We start from the raw sequence: 19,024 nt of genomic DNA on the forward strand, positions 1-19,024 counted from the left end.
GTGGGAAGGGGACACCCCGAACTGGTTGCCAGCCTTTCGCAGAGCACACAGAGACAGACAACTCACTCGCTCATTCACACCTAGGGACAATTCGAACCGACCGATTAACCTGACATGCATGTTTTTGGAATGTGGGAGGAAACCGGGAGTGCCCGGAGGAAACCCACGCAAGCACGGGGAGAACATGCAAATTCCACTCAGGGGGTATGATCTCATGACCTCAGAATTGTGCCGCACACGCGCTAACCACTGCTCCGCCTTACTGCTCCATAAGAAAATATGCTTTTGGAAAATGAAAGCAAGACGTGTGATCATAAAATTCATTTTAATTTATGAATTTAAATCTTTCACTTTTACAATATCTTATTATATATATATATATACTGTATGTATATATATATTCATATATATGTCCCTGTTTTGTACAATGCTTAATATATTAACTTACAAAGAATATGTACATGCTTTAGGGTTTCACATTCCCGTCAGTTGAAGCAAATAATGATGAAAAGGCACACAATTGCTCTTTCCCACAATACTGTTGTCCAAATACAAATTGTGATGCAGTTTTTGTCACTGCAAATGTAATATTGTGACTCCTGACAATGACATAACATTGCAACTGAACCAGCTCTGTAAAACGGCTCATTGATGTCTAAAGCTGTCAATGGCTGTGATTGAGTAAAATCTTTAACAGGGAAGAACGATGCCAGAATCAATTTGCAAAACCTCAAAATGATCTATTATTGTGGGAAATTACAACTTACACCGGTGATATTTATAATACTCGGCTGCTTTTCTAGAACAATATGCACTGGTACGCACATTCATCTGCAATGGTTGAACAGAAAACCATACAAAGAAAGAAAACTCATTTGAAATTGCACCCATGTTTCTTTACATTACATTGTACACGTCTTTATACAGCTGGGAATTTGGGGTCTTTCTCAAAATGCAGTAGAGACAAAGTCTAAGAGCTCCAGAGCTCTTTGGCTCAATGAAAGTCCAACAGCATCCTCCAATTCCCCGACTTATTTGAAAAAAATTTCCCCCGGAAAGAAAAAAAGTCTCAGAGGTTTCCGCATGGCTTTAGTGTCTGGGATGCTTAATCCAGTTCCGTATGATCCACTTCTGGCCTGAGCATCTCTGCACTACAAGACGGAGGCCGAAGTTGGCGTCCTTAGACATTTCCACTTCTAAGCACCGGCCTGTGTCCCTGCTGATGATTGGACCGTTCTGTGGAAAGAGAGAAAAATGAAAATACATCTGGTGGACTTTTCTTTTACCCTCTTATTTTTGTCTTTTATTTTAGGTATCTGACGTCATGAAGTTAACATATTCTTTCCCCAAGTCACTGTAGAACGTATAATCTACCATGTGCTAAATACAACAATGTTGCTTGATTTAAGGATGCTTTTCTCTTTTTTTCTTCAGGAAAACCACAAACATATCCTTGAAGTAAAAACCTTATTTTGTGACGAGCGAAATTTTCTGCCAATGCAAAAAAATGCTTAAAATCAGCAAAACAATCTAAAATGTGCTAAGATAATTTCCCTTCTTTTTTTTTAATATTTGATTGTCTTTTTTTTTAAACAACAAAAAAGTAATTGGCATATGTACATACATACATACATACATACATACATACATACATACATACATATATATATATATATATATGTAAATTAGTATTATTGTAATCCCTCATTTGTTGCATTGAATGGGGATCAGAACCCCCCGTGATACATCCCCATAAATTCCCATCAACCCTATTTTTAATTTGTACTTTGCCGGCTACCCCCCACAGCAAAAGTGGACCGTGATAACGGATCATGGCCGTATTGGTCGTGTTCATTATTTATAGGCAGAAATAATAAAATACAAAGCCACCACTCATGACACAAATTTGCGCTCCTGGTTCCCGGTCATAGATATAGTGGATAATGGGTGGATCTGGGTCAAAGCAGCAATGCAGTTTATTATAGACATGTCATATTAGCATGCTCCTAGCCCCTGCTATCAGCAATGCACACTGGATATAATGGATCACTCCCGTATGACTGCTGTTCATTTTAGGAGTAAATACGCTAAAATTGTGGTCTGCTGGTCCACGCTCTCAACAAAATGCGTTTAGGGATACAGAGACCCTTCGCTACATCACGCTTCTATTCTCGCTTGTTCACTCGTTCACTGATTTTGAATTAGATTTATTTTGTAATTGACATCATAGTATCATGCATTGTGTTCAGACAGCACGCACAGATTCAAGCGCGGCGAAGATAGGCTGGTGTACAATGTCAGTCAAACAGCAGATGCAAGAGTGACTGCCTCCCAAAACAAACTGCAGCAGAGAGCTGGAAAGGCTCGTTACATTGAAAATAAATTCATCAATTAAATCGGACTCTGAGGAAAGTGAGAAGAGCGCAGTAAAATGGTGACCCAGAGTGGGTGCTCCATGGATTATTATTGGGTTACAGAAGCAACTAGGGAATTGAGGAGAAGGCAAGAGCGATGCTGCTGGTCCAGCCTACTGCTATGGCTAGGCTAGCAACTCTAGGACATTGTAACTTGCTATTAGCCATGAAACAGATGATCTGGAGCTACAACTCATGGGAAAACACTAAATTCATGACTTTTATATTTATATCATCGTGAACATCTTGCTGATGTTGCAATTAACCAAGATACTATACTAGAACTATAATGCAGCTAGGCAGCCGCTCTCTAAATTACTTTCTTACACTGAAAGGAAACGCCCTCCAATTTTGAATAATGAAAACAAAACCATCCATTCAACTCTAATGATGTGTGGTGTGGTAATAACAGTATCTCAAGGTAAGATTAACCTTGGGGGGCTTTTATAAACGTGCAAAGCTACTTCGCAGACTTTCACTTTTCACAGGTTGTCCTAGTCCCAATTGACTGCGAAAACCAAAGCATCTCTTTAAAGCAATGTTCCCGCAAGAGTGCACTTCACCTTTTGGTTGTACAGAACGTCAAAAAGAGCCAGGCCACCCAGAAATGCTTGCAGAAACATGTATGTGGGGATAATTGATCACAAAATATTTTCAACACGAGATGCCCTGAGGCCACGAAGAACAAAGACAAACGTAGAAAGGATTGTAGTATTGTAAATAGCTTAGGACTAGAAAGTGAGGGGTAATGCTGTAATGTGTAGAGATCAAACTAACATGGAATATTGAAACGGTTGAATGGAAACATCTTTGGTAAGCTTTGCGTTTGTCAGGTTCAATTTAATGAAACGTCTTTGATGCACATGTGATGATTTGTGTTTCATTTTGGTCAACCGTGAACGTTGATGCATAGTGAAGAAGCAGAATAAGACAACCTGTTCATACAGTTGCAAGCACAATCTGGAGATTTTTTTCCAGCTTTCATCTAACTGCTTTACCAAGCATTGATATGACTGCAGAGAGCATCGGGAAATGAACATTGACGAACAATATTGAAGCATTTTCTTGTATCTCAGCTGAAAAAAATCATACCATATATAGATCACACATTCAGTTCATGTCATGATTACTGATGCGGGGCACCTGAGTCTGCTCCGTTGGCGCCAACAGCTGTGGACCCTGATTGGCTGGTGACCTCTTTTTATCCCCCGCCTTCCCGTCAAAATTCGTCAGATTGTCTGCGAACCTTAGCTACACGCGAGGCAAGCTCTTTTCACTCCTGACTCTATCCTGCCCTGTTTTCCGTCTGATTCCCGTTGCCAACCTCTTTTCTGAACCCGTTCACGTTTTTGTTCCTCCCCGGCCATCGACCAATTTTTTCTCGACAGTTCACCTCATTAGCAGAAATGATTGCTCGATTTAGTCAGAATTCTTCATAATTTGAATATTTTGGCGAGTAGCCAGCAGCCAGCAGCTCTATCTAGTATTTAAATTGAAATTATACTGTATGTCAAGTCACGTTTATTTGTATAGCCCTTAATCACAAGGAGTCTCAAATGGCTGCACAGACCTTTAAACAAAGCTATATTGTCTAGCACAGGGGTGGTCAACCCGGCCCTCGAGAGCTGCACGTCCTGCATGTTTTGGAGGTTTCTCTGCTCCAACACTGGTGATACCAATTTTTAGCTTGTTAGCAAGCTTTGTGAGGGTTTGATAATGATCCAGGTTATTGGAATCACTTGTATTGGAGCAGAGAAACTCTAAACACATGCAGGACATGCGGCTCTCAAGGACCAGGTTGACCACCCCTGGTCGATCAGATGGTTGAAAATACAGCTAATTTTAAAACATTTTCTACCAAGATTAGAAAGAAAAAAAATTGTAAATGAATTAAAATAATCTACCATTTGGCAAATTTCATCTCATCTCCTCTCATTAGCTGCACCTCTTATCCTCAGTAGGGTAGCGGGGGTGCTGGAGCCCATCCCAGCAATCATGAGGTAGTGGGCAGGGGACACCCTGAACTGGTTGCCAGCCAATCGCAGGGCACACAGGGACAGACAAATCGCTCGCTCATTCACACCTAGGGACAATTTAGACCGGCCAATCCACCTGAAATGCATGTCTTTGGAATGTGGGAGGAAATCGGAGTGCCCAGAAGAAAACCCACGCAAGCACAGGGGAGAACATACAAACTCCGCACAGGAAGTCCAGTAGCTGGATTTGAACCCACACGGGAGGTTCTCAAGACCTCAGAACTGTGCCGCACACGCGCTAACCACTGCCCCGCCATGCTGCATTTGGCAAATGTATTTATCTATTTATTTTAAAAGCAAGTGAAATGATTTTAAAGAAATTCTACATTTAAAAAAAAAAATTCCACTGGGGTGAGGTAAACAAATCATTTCGGCGAATTTATTTTTAATGAAGTGATTCCAATAATTTATTTCACTTATTAGAACTCTAATGCCAATCACTACCGAGATTATACTGAACACTTTTTTTAGAATTGAAATGATTGTTAGGTTTTTCCACTGGAAGATCATTTACTTTAATTTTGGGATATTCCTCTTAGTTTTATTACATTATTGTCAAAATCGTTTTTACAATAAAACAATTAATTTATAGTTACATTATAAGATTATTTTATTTTGGTCGTTTTAAATATATTTCCTTTTTTTATGTTGTTCTATTTTTCATTTCCTCATTATTATATTATGATTGTTATTTTCATTTTTGTAGATTAACAAGTAAAACTGTAGTAAAATATGAAAAAAAATCACTTAATAGGAGCAAAATAATGGCGTGTTTTTATTTTAATTATTTTTTGAAAATGACTGTGTTTTTCCTAGAGATGGATGATACCTATACTAGGTATTGTATCTCTGCTGATACCAGCCTTTTTTTTACAAATGCTTTCAAGTTGACGTTTTGCATAAAATCAATTTACTGCCTCGCTTATCCTCAGTAGGGTCGCGCGGTGCTGGAGCCCATCCCAGCTATCTCTGGGCAGTGGGCAGGGGACACCCTGAACCGGTTGCCAGCCAGTCGAAGGGTACACAGAGACTGACAACTCACTCGTTCATTCACACCTAGGGACAATTTGGACCAGTCAATCCGCCTGAAATGCATTTTTTTGATGTGTGGGAGGAAACAGGAGTGCCCGGAGGAAACCCACGCAAGCACGGGGAGAACATGCAAACTTCACACAGGAGGTCCGCACACGCGCTAACCACTGCCCCACCGTGCTGCGTTTTGCATGGAATAAACGCAAATCCTCAGGAGAAATCTTAATGTCGGGATCTAAATTTTTATTGAATATCAGTCTTTTAGGTGGGGTGTGTTATTATATTCATCTGTGATATTAGCAATAATGTTTTCCGTGCGACTAGTCCGAAGATATTGGGACCTAACAATGGACATCACTAAAGGTGATGAACGTGGATTTATATTCGGGATAGGGCTTGTCTCAACAGCATCTTTTAAAATGCTAATTTTAAAATCTGGGTGCCTGTGTTTTAACCCCAGGTCACTGCACTGAGAGTGCCACACTCTTACCACTGGACTACCAGTGACATATATAACATATGAAAAGGCATTGTTCTTTTTAGTCAGTATTAGACATGACTGTTGATTTCATTGTACATTTCGCATGTTGCCTAGACAATCCATTCCAAGCATCATAAGTTTCAAATTTGACAATACATTTTAAGCTTTGTAAGTGAGAAATGTATTCTCATGGTAACATGTGAAACAAACAACAACATTAACGTTTGTCTCTGGTATTGTGATTAAAAGTAGTTGGATGATGAAGTCAAATCTACTGTCTTTTCGCAAGTCATCTATACCACTGGCTTTCCGGTGCTCTGACTAATCTTATCATGGACCTTTTAAGAAGGAAAGTTTCTGTTCCATGAACTTTTTCTTTTTGTGAAGACCACAAAGAGTGTTATTATTATTTGTGTTATTTCATTTCATAACCAGTATTATTATTTATGATCCGACTTTTGTTCTGTGAAGAATCCAGAAGCGATATTTTATTGTGGCTTTCTGGAAAACATTATAGTTGTACAATTAGGCACTCATGCAATCGTCACACTTTTTCTGTCACTTTTGCTCGTTTTTCACAGGGAAAACTTTGGAGAGCACTGTTCAAAAAAGATCTCAGCTGAAATGCACGAGATATTTCCTAGTCAGAGTTCGCCCAGCAAAGGAGTATAATCAATAAATCACAGGGGAAACCATGTTTACTCAAGCCATGCACCTTATCATCAAAGTCTGCTGCCTGCTATCCCCCCCTTTACCTGCGTGAAATCCCAAAGCCGCTGGGAAATCCGGGCAACAGCTTCACATTTTTTCAAGCTGGCAATGCGTCCTCTACCGTCATCAACGAGGCATTTCGTGTCAGGCAGGAAGGTGGTCGACCCCAGGGGTCCGAGTTGTAGAACTCCATCCGTGGAGTAGCGTGCAAGCTGCAACCCAAAGATAAGAATTTTATTCTTCGACCAGCAACTTTGTTTGGAAAAAATGGTCGAAAAGATACCCGGACTGACTCATTGAAAACCAACAGTAGAATATTAAAACAGTCAATGGTGAGCCAAACAATTTCCTTGCTTACCTTAAAAAATTTACTTCTCCATAAGTCATGTTCTGTATCCTCCTCACCTAACAGACCTCTTTTGATGTTATTACATCAAAAACATTTTTGACATAATTTGTCTCTGAGCATTTTGGATGACTGAAGTGTGTTGGCACTCAGTTGGTTGCCAGTTTGGATACAATTAAGCAGTGATGCAACAATCGGCAACCTTCTTTCTACAATAATTAACTGCTTGAGTGGAAACAGGTTTGGATCACTTGCTATTGAATAGTGCTCAAGTCATTATCATTAATAAATCAATAAATTGCTTTGAAGTGGACATTATACTCGACTAAAAACACATATCAAGAAAATCAGAAGTCATATTGGAGTAAAAGTGGCATTCTTGAGGTTTATGCATCAATCCGGCGGATACAATATTCATTATTTATTGTTGGACGAATGCAAAGGGGATTTTATCGGATGCCCGTTCCTTATTTTGACTCAGTGTTGTTCATTATTTTGACCATTACATCTTTGTCGCTATTGGCCAATCATGATGCTTTTCTTTAATAGTCACACCTTTAAGGTTTGATCTGTTTTTTTGTGACATTGAAGATTTAACAAAAAGAGGAGGGCTTTAGGAAGGCATGGAATTCTGTTATTTGGAAGCTTCTCTCCCAATGCTCCTTGCAAGTCAAAATCCATTGGTGTCTTCTCTCCTTAAATTTTTGTTTCAACATAAGAATCATTCAACTTGACAATTTTAAGAATGTCATAATTCAAAATTTACCATTTAAATATTATAGGAGAGCGGCTGCTGAGAATCACTTTAAGTGAGAACACCACCAGTGATTCTGATTTGGTGCACTACCTTGGGGCCAATCCTCAAAAGAAGTAAGAATAACAAGCTAACAGCAATTTCTTCTCAAGTTACTTGCCATTTTTCTCAAAAAATGGAGAATTACCTTTGTAAATTAACAAAGTTTTCCAAACTAAACTTTAAACAAGAACTTTAAAAGCAAATTATTGATGATTTGATTAAAAAGGAGTGAAGCGTGGAATTAATTTATAATAAAAGTTAAGGCGACATCATGTTACTGTTTTTATTTTAATCGAGAAAAAACATGTTTTCAAAGGACCATGTTTAATTTTTCTACTCAAATGATGAACAAGCTTGTAGGTTAATTTATTATGAAATCTGACTGTGCCTCACTAGAATGTATATTTAAAAAAGTGTAAGCCTAAAATAGTGTAGAGTAAGAACACAACGAAGTCCTCCAATGATCATTCCCCATTGATGCATTTTTGTACACTAACTTTAAAATGGAGGTGGCCTGCCAAATTGTTTTTTTTTGTTCTTTAACAATTTAATCTCACATGTTTAAATCAATATTGTCAGACTGGCAATTGAATGTTTTCCAGTAGAATTTCTGGAGAGTCAGTTAAAAAAACAAATTAAAAAAAAGCCCCAAAACAAATAGAAATGTAAACATTTCATATTCGTCTATCAGTAATTTCTGTCCACCAGGCTTTGTAATAGTTCTGGAGAAAATCTACATATGTTTTGACTGTCAAATAAAAATATTTATCTCCATTTTCAACATTCTTTTTTTCAGGGCATTTTTGAATGTTTCACATTGTAAAGATTTCATTAAGTAAGCTGTTTCATTCCATAGTATGGTACAATGCCACAAGAGTGCTCGTCTTTCTCTTTACCAGTCAATTTTGGCTACATCACTGGAAAAACCTGATCCCTCAGTACTTAATATCTCCTACAACAGGCTCATTGATAATGCAGCATTTCTATTATGCAAGACTGCAGTTGACGTTTTGTTTATTATTTAGAAGAGAGATCCCTCATGAAAAATGATATGGTAACAACACAAAGGCAAGCAACTCTATCAACAAGCGGCGAGCAAGTGATAGTTAATGCCGCCGCGCTCCAAGATTCACAGAGCTGATGTCGGAAGTCTCCTTGGAGAAAGTCAAGACGCAATGAATGTTGCGTGTAGGTGTTGCAGCATGATGGGATGAGATATACACTCCTATTTAATCCAATCAAATGTTCTTTCCCGAAGGGCCCAAACAGAACATTTAGGGCATTTGTGAAGTGCAACTTTAATGTCACTCCAGGATCATTGTGGGTGGTTATGGCCTATTCACAAGGCCAACGATGACTCAATATACTTGGGACACTTAATACTGTGAACCTACGTCAATTTGTTTGTGGGTGGCAGCCTCAAGCTCGCTATTGCTAGATATGGCTTGTTTCTATTCACAATGCTGACAGAATGTTGAACTGTTTGTGCCACAAATGGGTGCATAAATAGCAGCAGATAATTCCCTCAATACCACTTTACATTTCAGTTACACTCCAATGCACTCAGAATGTAAACGACTCAATTTGGAATTTATTCTAATTATTACTGTTGCTATTTCCGTGAACACTGCTTAAACACTGGTTTGATTGTATTATTAAGATTACCTTGTGTTTTTTATGAGTATACGTTTAGATTTACGGCACTTTTATTGTGAAGGTTCAAAATCCGATGAGCAACAGTGGAGGCTTTCATTCAGTTTTTTATTGTTATTGTTAGCACCCTCCGAAGCAGTATGATTTCTCACGGTGGTTGAAAATGTTTGGTTAAAGAACGGATTTTAATAAAAATGAATTGAAATGCATCAGTCAAGACTTGACCATCTTTCGGTGGGGACGCAACACAGAAGAACACAATAAATGATTAACTCCTGCCAATTAACCTGTGTCTCTTCGAAGCTTCATCGCCATGCTGGGATCGTGAAAGGTTAGCAGTTGTTTGGAGGTCAACCTCATCCATTTCTTAATTAGCTCATTAGCAGCACAACTGCTGTTGCTGTTGTAAGACCAAGTATCGGTTTAAAAAGTTTTCCGGAAAAGTGCGTTTATGCGATTTCGGTGCACTGAGCTGTTTATTGCAAATGTTTTAAATGGCTGTTGGTAGTTCCAGTCTATGAGGAAGGTTGCTTGAGGACCCAACTTTCAATTAAGTCAAATTTGTTTGCATTACATTGCAAGTTATTTTGTCATACACTATAAAACTATACTGATCATTGGCATATTATCATCTATATCACTGTGAAATATTTTCATTTACATTATTATTTTTGTTTTTATTACTATCATTATTCGGATTATTTTACCTCAGTCCTTTTTTTTATTACTATGCCTATCCTTTAGGACCTAATGTTGGGAATTTATTATTTTCGTTGTCTTAAAGAGACATCATCATATTTGACCACGTGATGTCGCTGAATTGTGTCATGCAACTGAAAAGCACAAGGAAGAATATAAACAACTCAAATTCAAATGAACCAAATCGTAATTTTTGTCTTCTCATTTTTTTGTCAAGGGGTGCCGGACAATCATGAAGAGGGAGACACGCAATTCCCTTGCCCCATGACAGAAGGCGATAGTGAGACCGAGGATTCTGTTTGAGCATACCTCAGCCTCAAATAATAAAAAACTGATAGTATAAGCAAGCACAAGAACAAGTCAAGCAATCCAGTATTTTTTTTCTTGTTGAAGGGACTTTTTTCATCATGGAGGATTTTTTCTCTCTTGATGCTTTATTCTTTTTTAAATGAGCAGTGTATAGACATCATTTATAAGGTAAGGTAAGACAATAATGTGTTGTTTTTGTTTGCTACAGTTTATATATTGTTTTTGTGCTATGATGAATCCAATTCAATTAAGGTTTATTTATTTGTAAACCTGACAGACACTAAACTCACTGCATGTCATTGACAAAAGTACAAACACACTCACACACACAAACACACACGATGGAACTGTGTCCAGATCAAAGCATCTCCAACCCCATTGTTTCGGAGTAAGTCACTGCAGTGGTTTCCAAATAGATGTAGCTGGAATATCAGTGAAACTTTGTGTACCGCCACCGCAAGCTGGCCTCAGGCAGCGCGATATGAAATGAGGTGTCAGTGTGGAGTCTGGCAGTTAAATGAGATTCTATCAGTTGCCTCTACTTAGGGCAAATGCAGTTTGTGTACATTTGAGATACACAGTTTATTCATTTAGGGTAAATCCTTCCATCGATCAATTTATCCATCAATGAGCACCCACTGCAAATGAACATCATTATCTGGAGAACTGACCTGTGACGACATGCCATGGCAGGGATAAAGGATTGCTTTGTCGTCATCCTCAGAGCCTTGGTCCAGACAGTATCCGCTGGCTTTGTTGTTCCTCACCTGAGGGACACAATATAACATAAAAAAAATAGTATTTTTAAAGCAGTGTTCTGTTTTGAGGACCTACCATTCCGCCCAAATTAAGAAAAAATAAATCAATTTCTTAAATGTATCGAATAAAAGGACTGTGCACTTTAAAGCCTCTGCTTAGTAGAATATATCTACCTTTTTTTTTCAAACAACAAAATGACTAGCAAAATCAAAAGGACTTGAAGTATCATACATACTTGCATATAAGCCCAGCTGCCTTAAAATAGCCACAAAATAAAAGAAGTCCATACAAAAAAATATTAAAGATTCATGGACCTAAAGAAAGGTAATTACTAAATTGTGTACATATTAAAGATTATTATACTGATAAAAAAAAGCTAAAAATGCAGTGTGTTTTGAAAATTGATATCCTTTGAATGTTTATAATTATTTTCATTATAAATATATGTATTTAAATATATGAAAGGAGATTATTTTAATATATAAGAAAATATTGTTATGCTCGAGACTGCTAACTCAGATATGCTTCAGCATGTTTTGCAGTAACTGGTTTACTAACTTGACGTATGCTGTGTCACAGGCAGTGCGCATATTGAACATTTATGAATTTGTTCACGTACCGGTAATCGACATGCCTTAGAATTTGTGATTTAGATGTGGAAGAATAAATGGTATGATCTTCAGCATTAATGGGCAGTAGCTCAGGAGGTAGAGCGATCGTTTTAGGATTAAGGGATCCCAGTTCGAATCCTGGCTTGTCCGTGTTACATGCCGAAGTGTCCTTGGGTAAGACACTGAACCCCCAATACCCCCAATAAGCAGGTTAGCGCCTTACATGGCTGCACAGATCACGGCTGCTATTGGGAAATGTGAAGCACAATGTAAAGCGCTTTGGGAAGTCATTGACTTGAAAAGCGCTATATAAATGCAGGTCATTTCAAATGCAGATCATAATGTTTTAATTTCATTTTCTCTTGATTATGTACTTTCTGTGATATTTACATTTCAAATTATATCATTTAAAAAAAAACTGTTTTCAAACCATTAACTGTACCTTAAAGCAGTGCCTTTATGACAGTCACACGGACAATATCTTTAAATTTCGCCATCATTTCCTTCTTTGACTCGATTGAGATTTCCACTGTTTTTCACTTTTCCATCCTCGTATCACTAACTTTAGTGGAACCCATTATTCAGGGCAGAAAAGGGAAATAAAGTAAACAAAACCAAAATAAAAAGAGATGTGGTTCCTCTGAAACACAATTGGGACAGTGCAAATTGACTTAACAGGAAGAAGAGATCGAGGAGGCATTAAGAACAGGCCCGGAACAGTCAACAGTGGATAAAGTTGTCCAGAGTTGCGTCCTCATTGGTGCCCCGACGACCCATGCGGTTAAGGGAACCGTGAACCATGCATCGTTAAGAAGTTTAATTGACCCTTTGTTTTTTTTCTTCGCCTTAGCATTAGTTTGAAAACAAGTCAGTGACTCACTAAAAACAAGTCTGCGACCCCCAACCCACCAGTTGAGAAAATATATTTAAAAGGCACCTATAAAAATTTGGAGATAAAACCCCAAAACAATGTGAATAGCAATTGATTCTGAGTCCTTAAATGTTTTACCAATTTACCAATTCTGAACTAAAACTGTTTCACACTTTTATACACAACTGTTCTTAGACACTTGGCTTTGTAAATCATTAAACATGTTTTTTCGCTATAACAATGCAGGGAGACTAAATCATTTTAATATAATCAGACGTGGCTGCAGGGCGGCGCGGTGGTTAGCGCGAGTGCAACAAAGTTCTGAGGTTGTGAGATCAAAGCTTCCTGTGAGGAGTTTGCATGCTCTCCCCGTGCTTGCGTGGGTTTCCTACGGGCACTCTGGTTTTCTCCCACATTCCATAAACATGCATTTCAGTTTAATTGGCCAGTCCAAATTGTCCCTATGTGTAAATGAGCAAGTGAGTTGTCTGTTTCTGTGCACCCCTGCGACCCTATTGGGGATAAGCGGTGCAGATAATCAATGGATGGATAATCAGACATCATAGGTGAGTAGCTTTTTAGAAACTGATTGATATGTGGCAAGTACAGTATTTACTACTAGCTGAATGCCATATTGTTTGGTTGAATAAGAGTAGTGAGAAAATGTAAATCTTTACCATGGACAGGTTTTAGTAATCTGTTTAAAACAATTTTTTAATACGTCTAACCCCGAACACTATGTGAGTCAATTTATAACTGTTTTCCGTTGCACTGCGAAATAAATTAATAAATTGAGCTAGTTTTAATTCATCCATTCCCCTCACAAGAGTCACAGGGGTACTGGAGCCTTTTTGACCTAGTTTACTGTGTTGTTTTTGTATTGTTTACTTGCTTGTTTTTTTTGTTTTAGAAGAAAAACTAGCAAAATTGTCTACTATGATCATTGTCTCATTTTAAATATTGCTTTTATTATTATGCGGTTTACTCTTAGATTTACATATTTATTCTGAGACAGAACGTGAGGTCACATGGGTAGCCATATTGGTTCTGTTTAGTTGGAGTTCTATTGACACATCATCACTTTTAACAGCCAATGATTCTTCATCTGTAAGTTTCCAAAAATATTCTCTTTTAAATGGATATTTTCTATGAAAATTGCCATTTCCTATTTGGATTTTGTCGATTGGGGAAGAGTGTGGATTAAAGTGGAGCTTGGATGCTAACTTTGACTCAAATCTTTATACGAAGAGGGGTTTGAAACTGGCAGGTTTCTGGTAAGAATGTATTGTGTGTAAATTAAACCAGCATAATTATAAATAATATTTAATGTATCTATGAGCAGAGAGGTACTGCTAAATTGTGTAAAACACACACACACACACACACACAAGGAGAGCAGAACATCATGGTAGAAAATAATATTTAGAATGACATAATGATGTATGATCTGCAATACTTTTGCTCATCTTAAGGATAACATTACTTATTCAACTCAAAAAACAAATTAAAAAATTGTAAAATAAGAACTTCAAATGACCAAAAGTAATATACAATTTTGCCGTTTTCTCTTTTTCCCTTTTTTATTGTAAACTCAATTTACAAATAGTTGAATTGTCTTTATTGTGATTGATTCAGATTCAGATTCAGATTCAGATCTACTTTATTGTCATTCTAGTACACGTGTATACAGAACGAAATGTCGATGCATCTGACCCCCACAGTTTCCTTGAATGTACAGATATAAATAATGTTGTATTGTATTTTGGCTACGTATAGTATCGACGTTGTGAAACATTGTATGCTACAACACTAACAAGGACTTAGAAAGAGAAAAAAGAAAAAAAGTATAGACTGTCAAGATAAATAAGCAAAATATTTACAATGTAGTGCTTGGAGACTGACCTAAGTTCTAATAATAGTGTAGCGAATAATAATAGTGCATACGTTTTCACAGAAAAAATAAACTGCTACCAGAGGGCAACAGGTCAAATAGGTAAGAATAATAAGAAAATAAGAAACAATAGATGTTTGTCTGATCGTGATAGAAAAACAAATTTAATACAATTTGTAAAACAAGCATTAAACAGCATATTAAAATAAAATAAATTGATTTTTAATACTAGAAAAAAACATACTTAAAATGAGCACATTACCCAGAGTTGCGGTTACAGTGAATTATTTAATTTAAATTGGGAAACATTTTTTCTGCAGTGTGTCTATTTTACAATGAGTATAGCACCTTCTATGCTTGACTGCAATGCTAACACAAATGTTGAAGAATTCAAATGAATTGCCTGTGATTATAAGAGATTTGTTTGCCCATGCATGCTTTGCCAATTGAATACATCGTATAGCTTTCATCCAAAAGCCGATAATTCATTCTCAATCAGGTGTTGATAGGATATTATCATGCAGTGACCAGTCCCGGTCTATGCCTGTTAGCCCTCCTTCCAGATGGTGCCGTGCATCTAGCATGAGCTTTTGTTCGATGTGATGTGAATGACTATGGCTTCATTTCCTATTTGTGACATGCCGATCATGCACACCAGATGGGTAGGTTCCAGACTGATGCTTTGGTGGACTTTGCAGGACACGGCAGCAACTTTATTTGGAAAAACTAGCAAGAACTAGCATGTCAACATGTGGGAAATGTCAATAAGATCCAAATTGTCACCTTTTGCCAAGGTGGAACCAAATGCAGGGAGGCCAGAATGGATGCAGGTGTGCTCAAAAAGAGGGATGGCATGTAATAACAATAGGAGGTACAAAGTAACAAACAAACAAGTAGTCACATAACAACAAAGTGCCTAAACAAAACCAAACATGATATGACAGTGGAAGACAAAAAAATTACAAGGATATGGAAACCCAGATGACAATGGCAATGACCCAACGCAGTGTGGTGTCTGAGCAGTCAATATAAAATCTTGGGATAATTAGGAGCACGTTTGGGGCGATAGGGTACAGGTGTGTCCAGTTCTACACCTGGTTGGTGCCCTTGGGAGGAAGGTGGCGCGTTAAGATCCCAACACATCACCGAACGATCTGCAGGATGGATTTTTCATGTTTAAAATATGTTTTTCTTCGTGTAAAAAAAAAGCACATTTATGCTTTAACATAGGCAAAATATCTTGTCAAAAATGATTTATCCAGTTCAGACCTTTCTTTGTAAATGTGTTTTGTATTTTCTCGTTTATTTTTTTTTAAATTTTCATTCTTATTGCAACAAACATCCCATCACTAAATAAACAAATCACCTGGAAACAAAGGTGGAATTTTTTTGTAGGGTACACACAGCAGAAAATAAATGTCTAGCCCCATTGGCAGGGATTATTTTGTCATTATATTAATAATGAAATGAAATGATCTGCATTTATATAGCGCTTTTCAAGTCAATGACTTCCCAAAGCGCTTTACAATGTGCTTCACATTTCCCAATAGCGGCCTTGCAGCCATGTAAGGCGCTAACCTGCTTATTGGGGGTATTAGGGGTTCAGTGTCTTATATAAAGCACCTGAAGTGAAATAGTGCTTCTGAAATTATGAAAATAATTGATCTTTAAAAATCACAAAACTGCTTTTATCTAGCAGATAACAGACGAGTGCTCATTTTTAAACAAAAACACTTTAAAGTAAGTAAATGCTGTTCTTATTGTAAGAGTAAATTTCATTTAGTACAGTAGAACAACTCCATCAAATATCTTAAAATAAAAACATACACTTAAATTGGGGAAACCGATTCTGCCGATGGGGTAAGAATCAATTAGTAGGCCTGTTTAATTAAAAAGTAGTCAGTTAATAGCATTATATTTTTCAAGTAGTTGTGCCATAATGTGCTTGAGTGCAATACTGAAATACAAACGTTATTGTAGTTCATATTGCAAATAGGACAATCTCAATTGCACTGTACATCAATCAAGCTCGAATTCACAGTAGGTGTCTTCCATATGTAGTCTGTAATGAGCAGAGAAGTGATATTGTGTATGCTTACACTTTCTAAAAGCCAATATATTACATATTACTTGTGAGGTCGCTTCTCAAGGTTTCTATTTTTTCTCACGCTGAGGTTTTGAGTTGTTCCTTGCCCGTATGTTGGTTTAAGATCAGATAATTGTATCATTGTAATCCTGTGCAGTCCTTTGAGACATTTTTGTGATTAAGGGCTATATAAATAAATTTGACTTGACTTGATCAGTAATGAGCACCCCGCAAATAGTTTAACCCCTACTTATTTTCACCTGTATTAGCCATATGGCTTTCAGTGTGTTGAAAACAGTTTAACAGCTCCGGTAGGTCTCATGCACATTCTCACCTCGCCATATGTGATGGTATTGTTGTAGATCCGCATTTCAGGGTAGACGTGTTCCAGGTACCAGTGAAAACTTCGACACTGCAGTCTTTTCCTTAAGGCCTGGCGCTCTGAGACGTCTCCAAAATCAACTCCTGGGTTCTGTCAAAGATGCCGTTAAACAAGTGACATTTCGCCTGAGCGGTGGATTTAAAGAAGACAAATTGTCTCAATCAATTTGTTGGAGCTTTAGGCTATGTATAAATGTAGCTTTCCTACTAAAAACAAAGTAAACATGTTGTTTTTTTCATGTGACAAGTCTGTAAAAATTCTGGCTTATTTTTTGGCACTTCATCTTTTGAAAATGGCTTGGGGTATTTTGCACGTTCAAAATAAATCAATTGATTGATCTAAGTTTTCATAACATGTGGAGCTGTTTGTTTCATACATGCCATTATGCAAAGATTATTTGTTCTTTGAATGGTAAAAGAAAATGTAGAAACAAGCAAAAGAAAAATGAGAAGACTACAAAGATTTCTCGATGTAGGTATTATTTTTATCTGACTATATTGTATTATTAAACTTTGAAGCCCCACATAAGGAAAAAAAACAATAAAAATTAAATTGTGAAAAATGAAATAGATTGGAAAAACCTTTCCAAGTAAATAAATCAGTTTGGGTGATAAATGTTTAGTACTTTTGCTCTTTTACACCATTATTGTTGTTATCCGGGTCACGGCACCAATGAAACCGCGGTGTGTCTGAGCTGGGAGACCCTCTACAGCGCATCTTCAACCTGAGCCTTGAACAGGGGAGGGTCCCTCAGCCGTGGAAAACTTCCTGCATCATGCCAGTCCCAAAGAAATCAAGACCTGAGGAACTCAACGACTTCAGGCCGGTCGCCCTGACATCACATGTGATGAAAACCATGGAGTGGTTGCTGCTGCACCACCTGAGGCTACAGGTCCGTCACGCCATCGACCCACTGCAATTTGCTTACCAGGAGAAGGTGGGAGTGGAGGATGCTATAGTATACATGTTACACAGATCCCTCTCTCACCTGGATAGGGCTAAGGGAGCTGTGAGGATTACATTTTTGGACTTCTCCAGTGCATTCAATACCATACAGCCTCTGCTACTGAGTAGGAAACTGACAGAGATGGGAGTTAGCTCACACCTTGTAGAATGGATTACTGACTACCTGACAGGCAGACCCCAGTATGTGAAACAGGGGGGCTGTACATCGGACACTGTGGTTAGCAGCACAGGATCTCCGCAGGGGACCGTGCTCTCTCCGTTCCTATTCACTCTATATACATCGGACTTTAAGTACAACTCTGAGTCCTGCCATGTGCAAAAGTTTGCCGACGACCCTGCGATCGTGGGATGTATCAGAAATGGGCAGGAGGAGGAGTACAGGAAATTGATTCAGGACTTTGTCCGATGGAGCGACGCAAACCACCTGCACATGAACACCACCAAGACCAGGGAGATGGTGGTGGACTTCAGGAGAACCAGAACTTACCCGGTTCCTGTAACCATCAAAGGAGAATGTGTAGAATTTGTCCAGACCTACAAATACCTGGGTGTGCAGCTGGACAACAAACTGGACTGGACTGCCAACAGAGAAGCTCTATGTAGGAAAAGGCAAAGCCGACTTTACTTCCTCAGAAGGCTGGCCTCCTTCAAAATCAGCAAAAAGCTCCTGAAAATATTCTATGAGACAGTTGTGGCAAGCGCCCTCTTCTATGCGACAGCGTGTTGGGGAGGCAGCGTCAAGAAGAAGGATGCCTCTCGTCTCAATAAACTGGCTAGGAAAGCGAGCTCTGTTGTGGGCAAAAAGCTGGACAGCCTAACAACAGTAGCTGAGAGACGGGCACTGGAAAAGCTGCGGTCAATCATGGACAATCCATCGCATCCACTACACAGCATTATCTCCAGACAGAAGAGCAGTTTCAGCGACAGACTGCTGTCACTGTCTTGTACTACGGACAGACTGAAGAGATCTTTTCTTCCTCA

The 19,024-nt window shown here is 38.2% G+C and overlaps 1 protein-coding gene across 1 annotated transcript in view; it reads right to left on the minus strand.

Moving 5' to 3' along the window:
* Nucleotides 1–308: 308 nt before the first annotated feature.
* The window catches only part of galnt9 (polypeptide N-acetylgalactosaminyltransferase 9), a 135,333-nt gene continuing 116,617 nt past the window's right edge, over nt 309–19,024 (minus strand). The window contains exons 8-11 of the mRNA XM_088335570.1: nt 17,030–17,167; nt 11,149–11,244; nt 6,719–6,886; nt 309–1,236 (exon numbers count right to left, since the gene is read on the minus strand). Of these exons, the coding sequence (XP_088191696.1) occupies nt 1,090–1,236; nt 6,719–6,886; nt 11,149–11,244; nt 17,030–17,167 (549 nt within the window). The 3' untranslated portion in view covers nt 309–1,089. The remainder of the gene's footprint in view (nt 1,237–6,718; nt 6,887–11,148; nt 11,245–17,029; nt 17,168–19,024) is intronic.

Source organism: Urocampus carinirostris, chromosome 5, assembly GCF_059441175.1.
Source record: "Urocampus carinirostris isolate Australia breed hairy pipefish chromosome 5, RoL_Ucar_1.0, whole genome shotgun sequence".
In the NCBI taxonomy this organism is placed as follows: Eukaryota; Metazoa; Chordata; class Actinopteri; order Syngnathiformes; family Syngnathidae; genus Urocampus; species Urocampus carinirostris.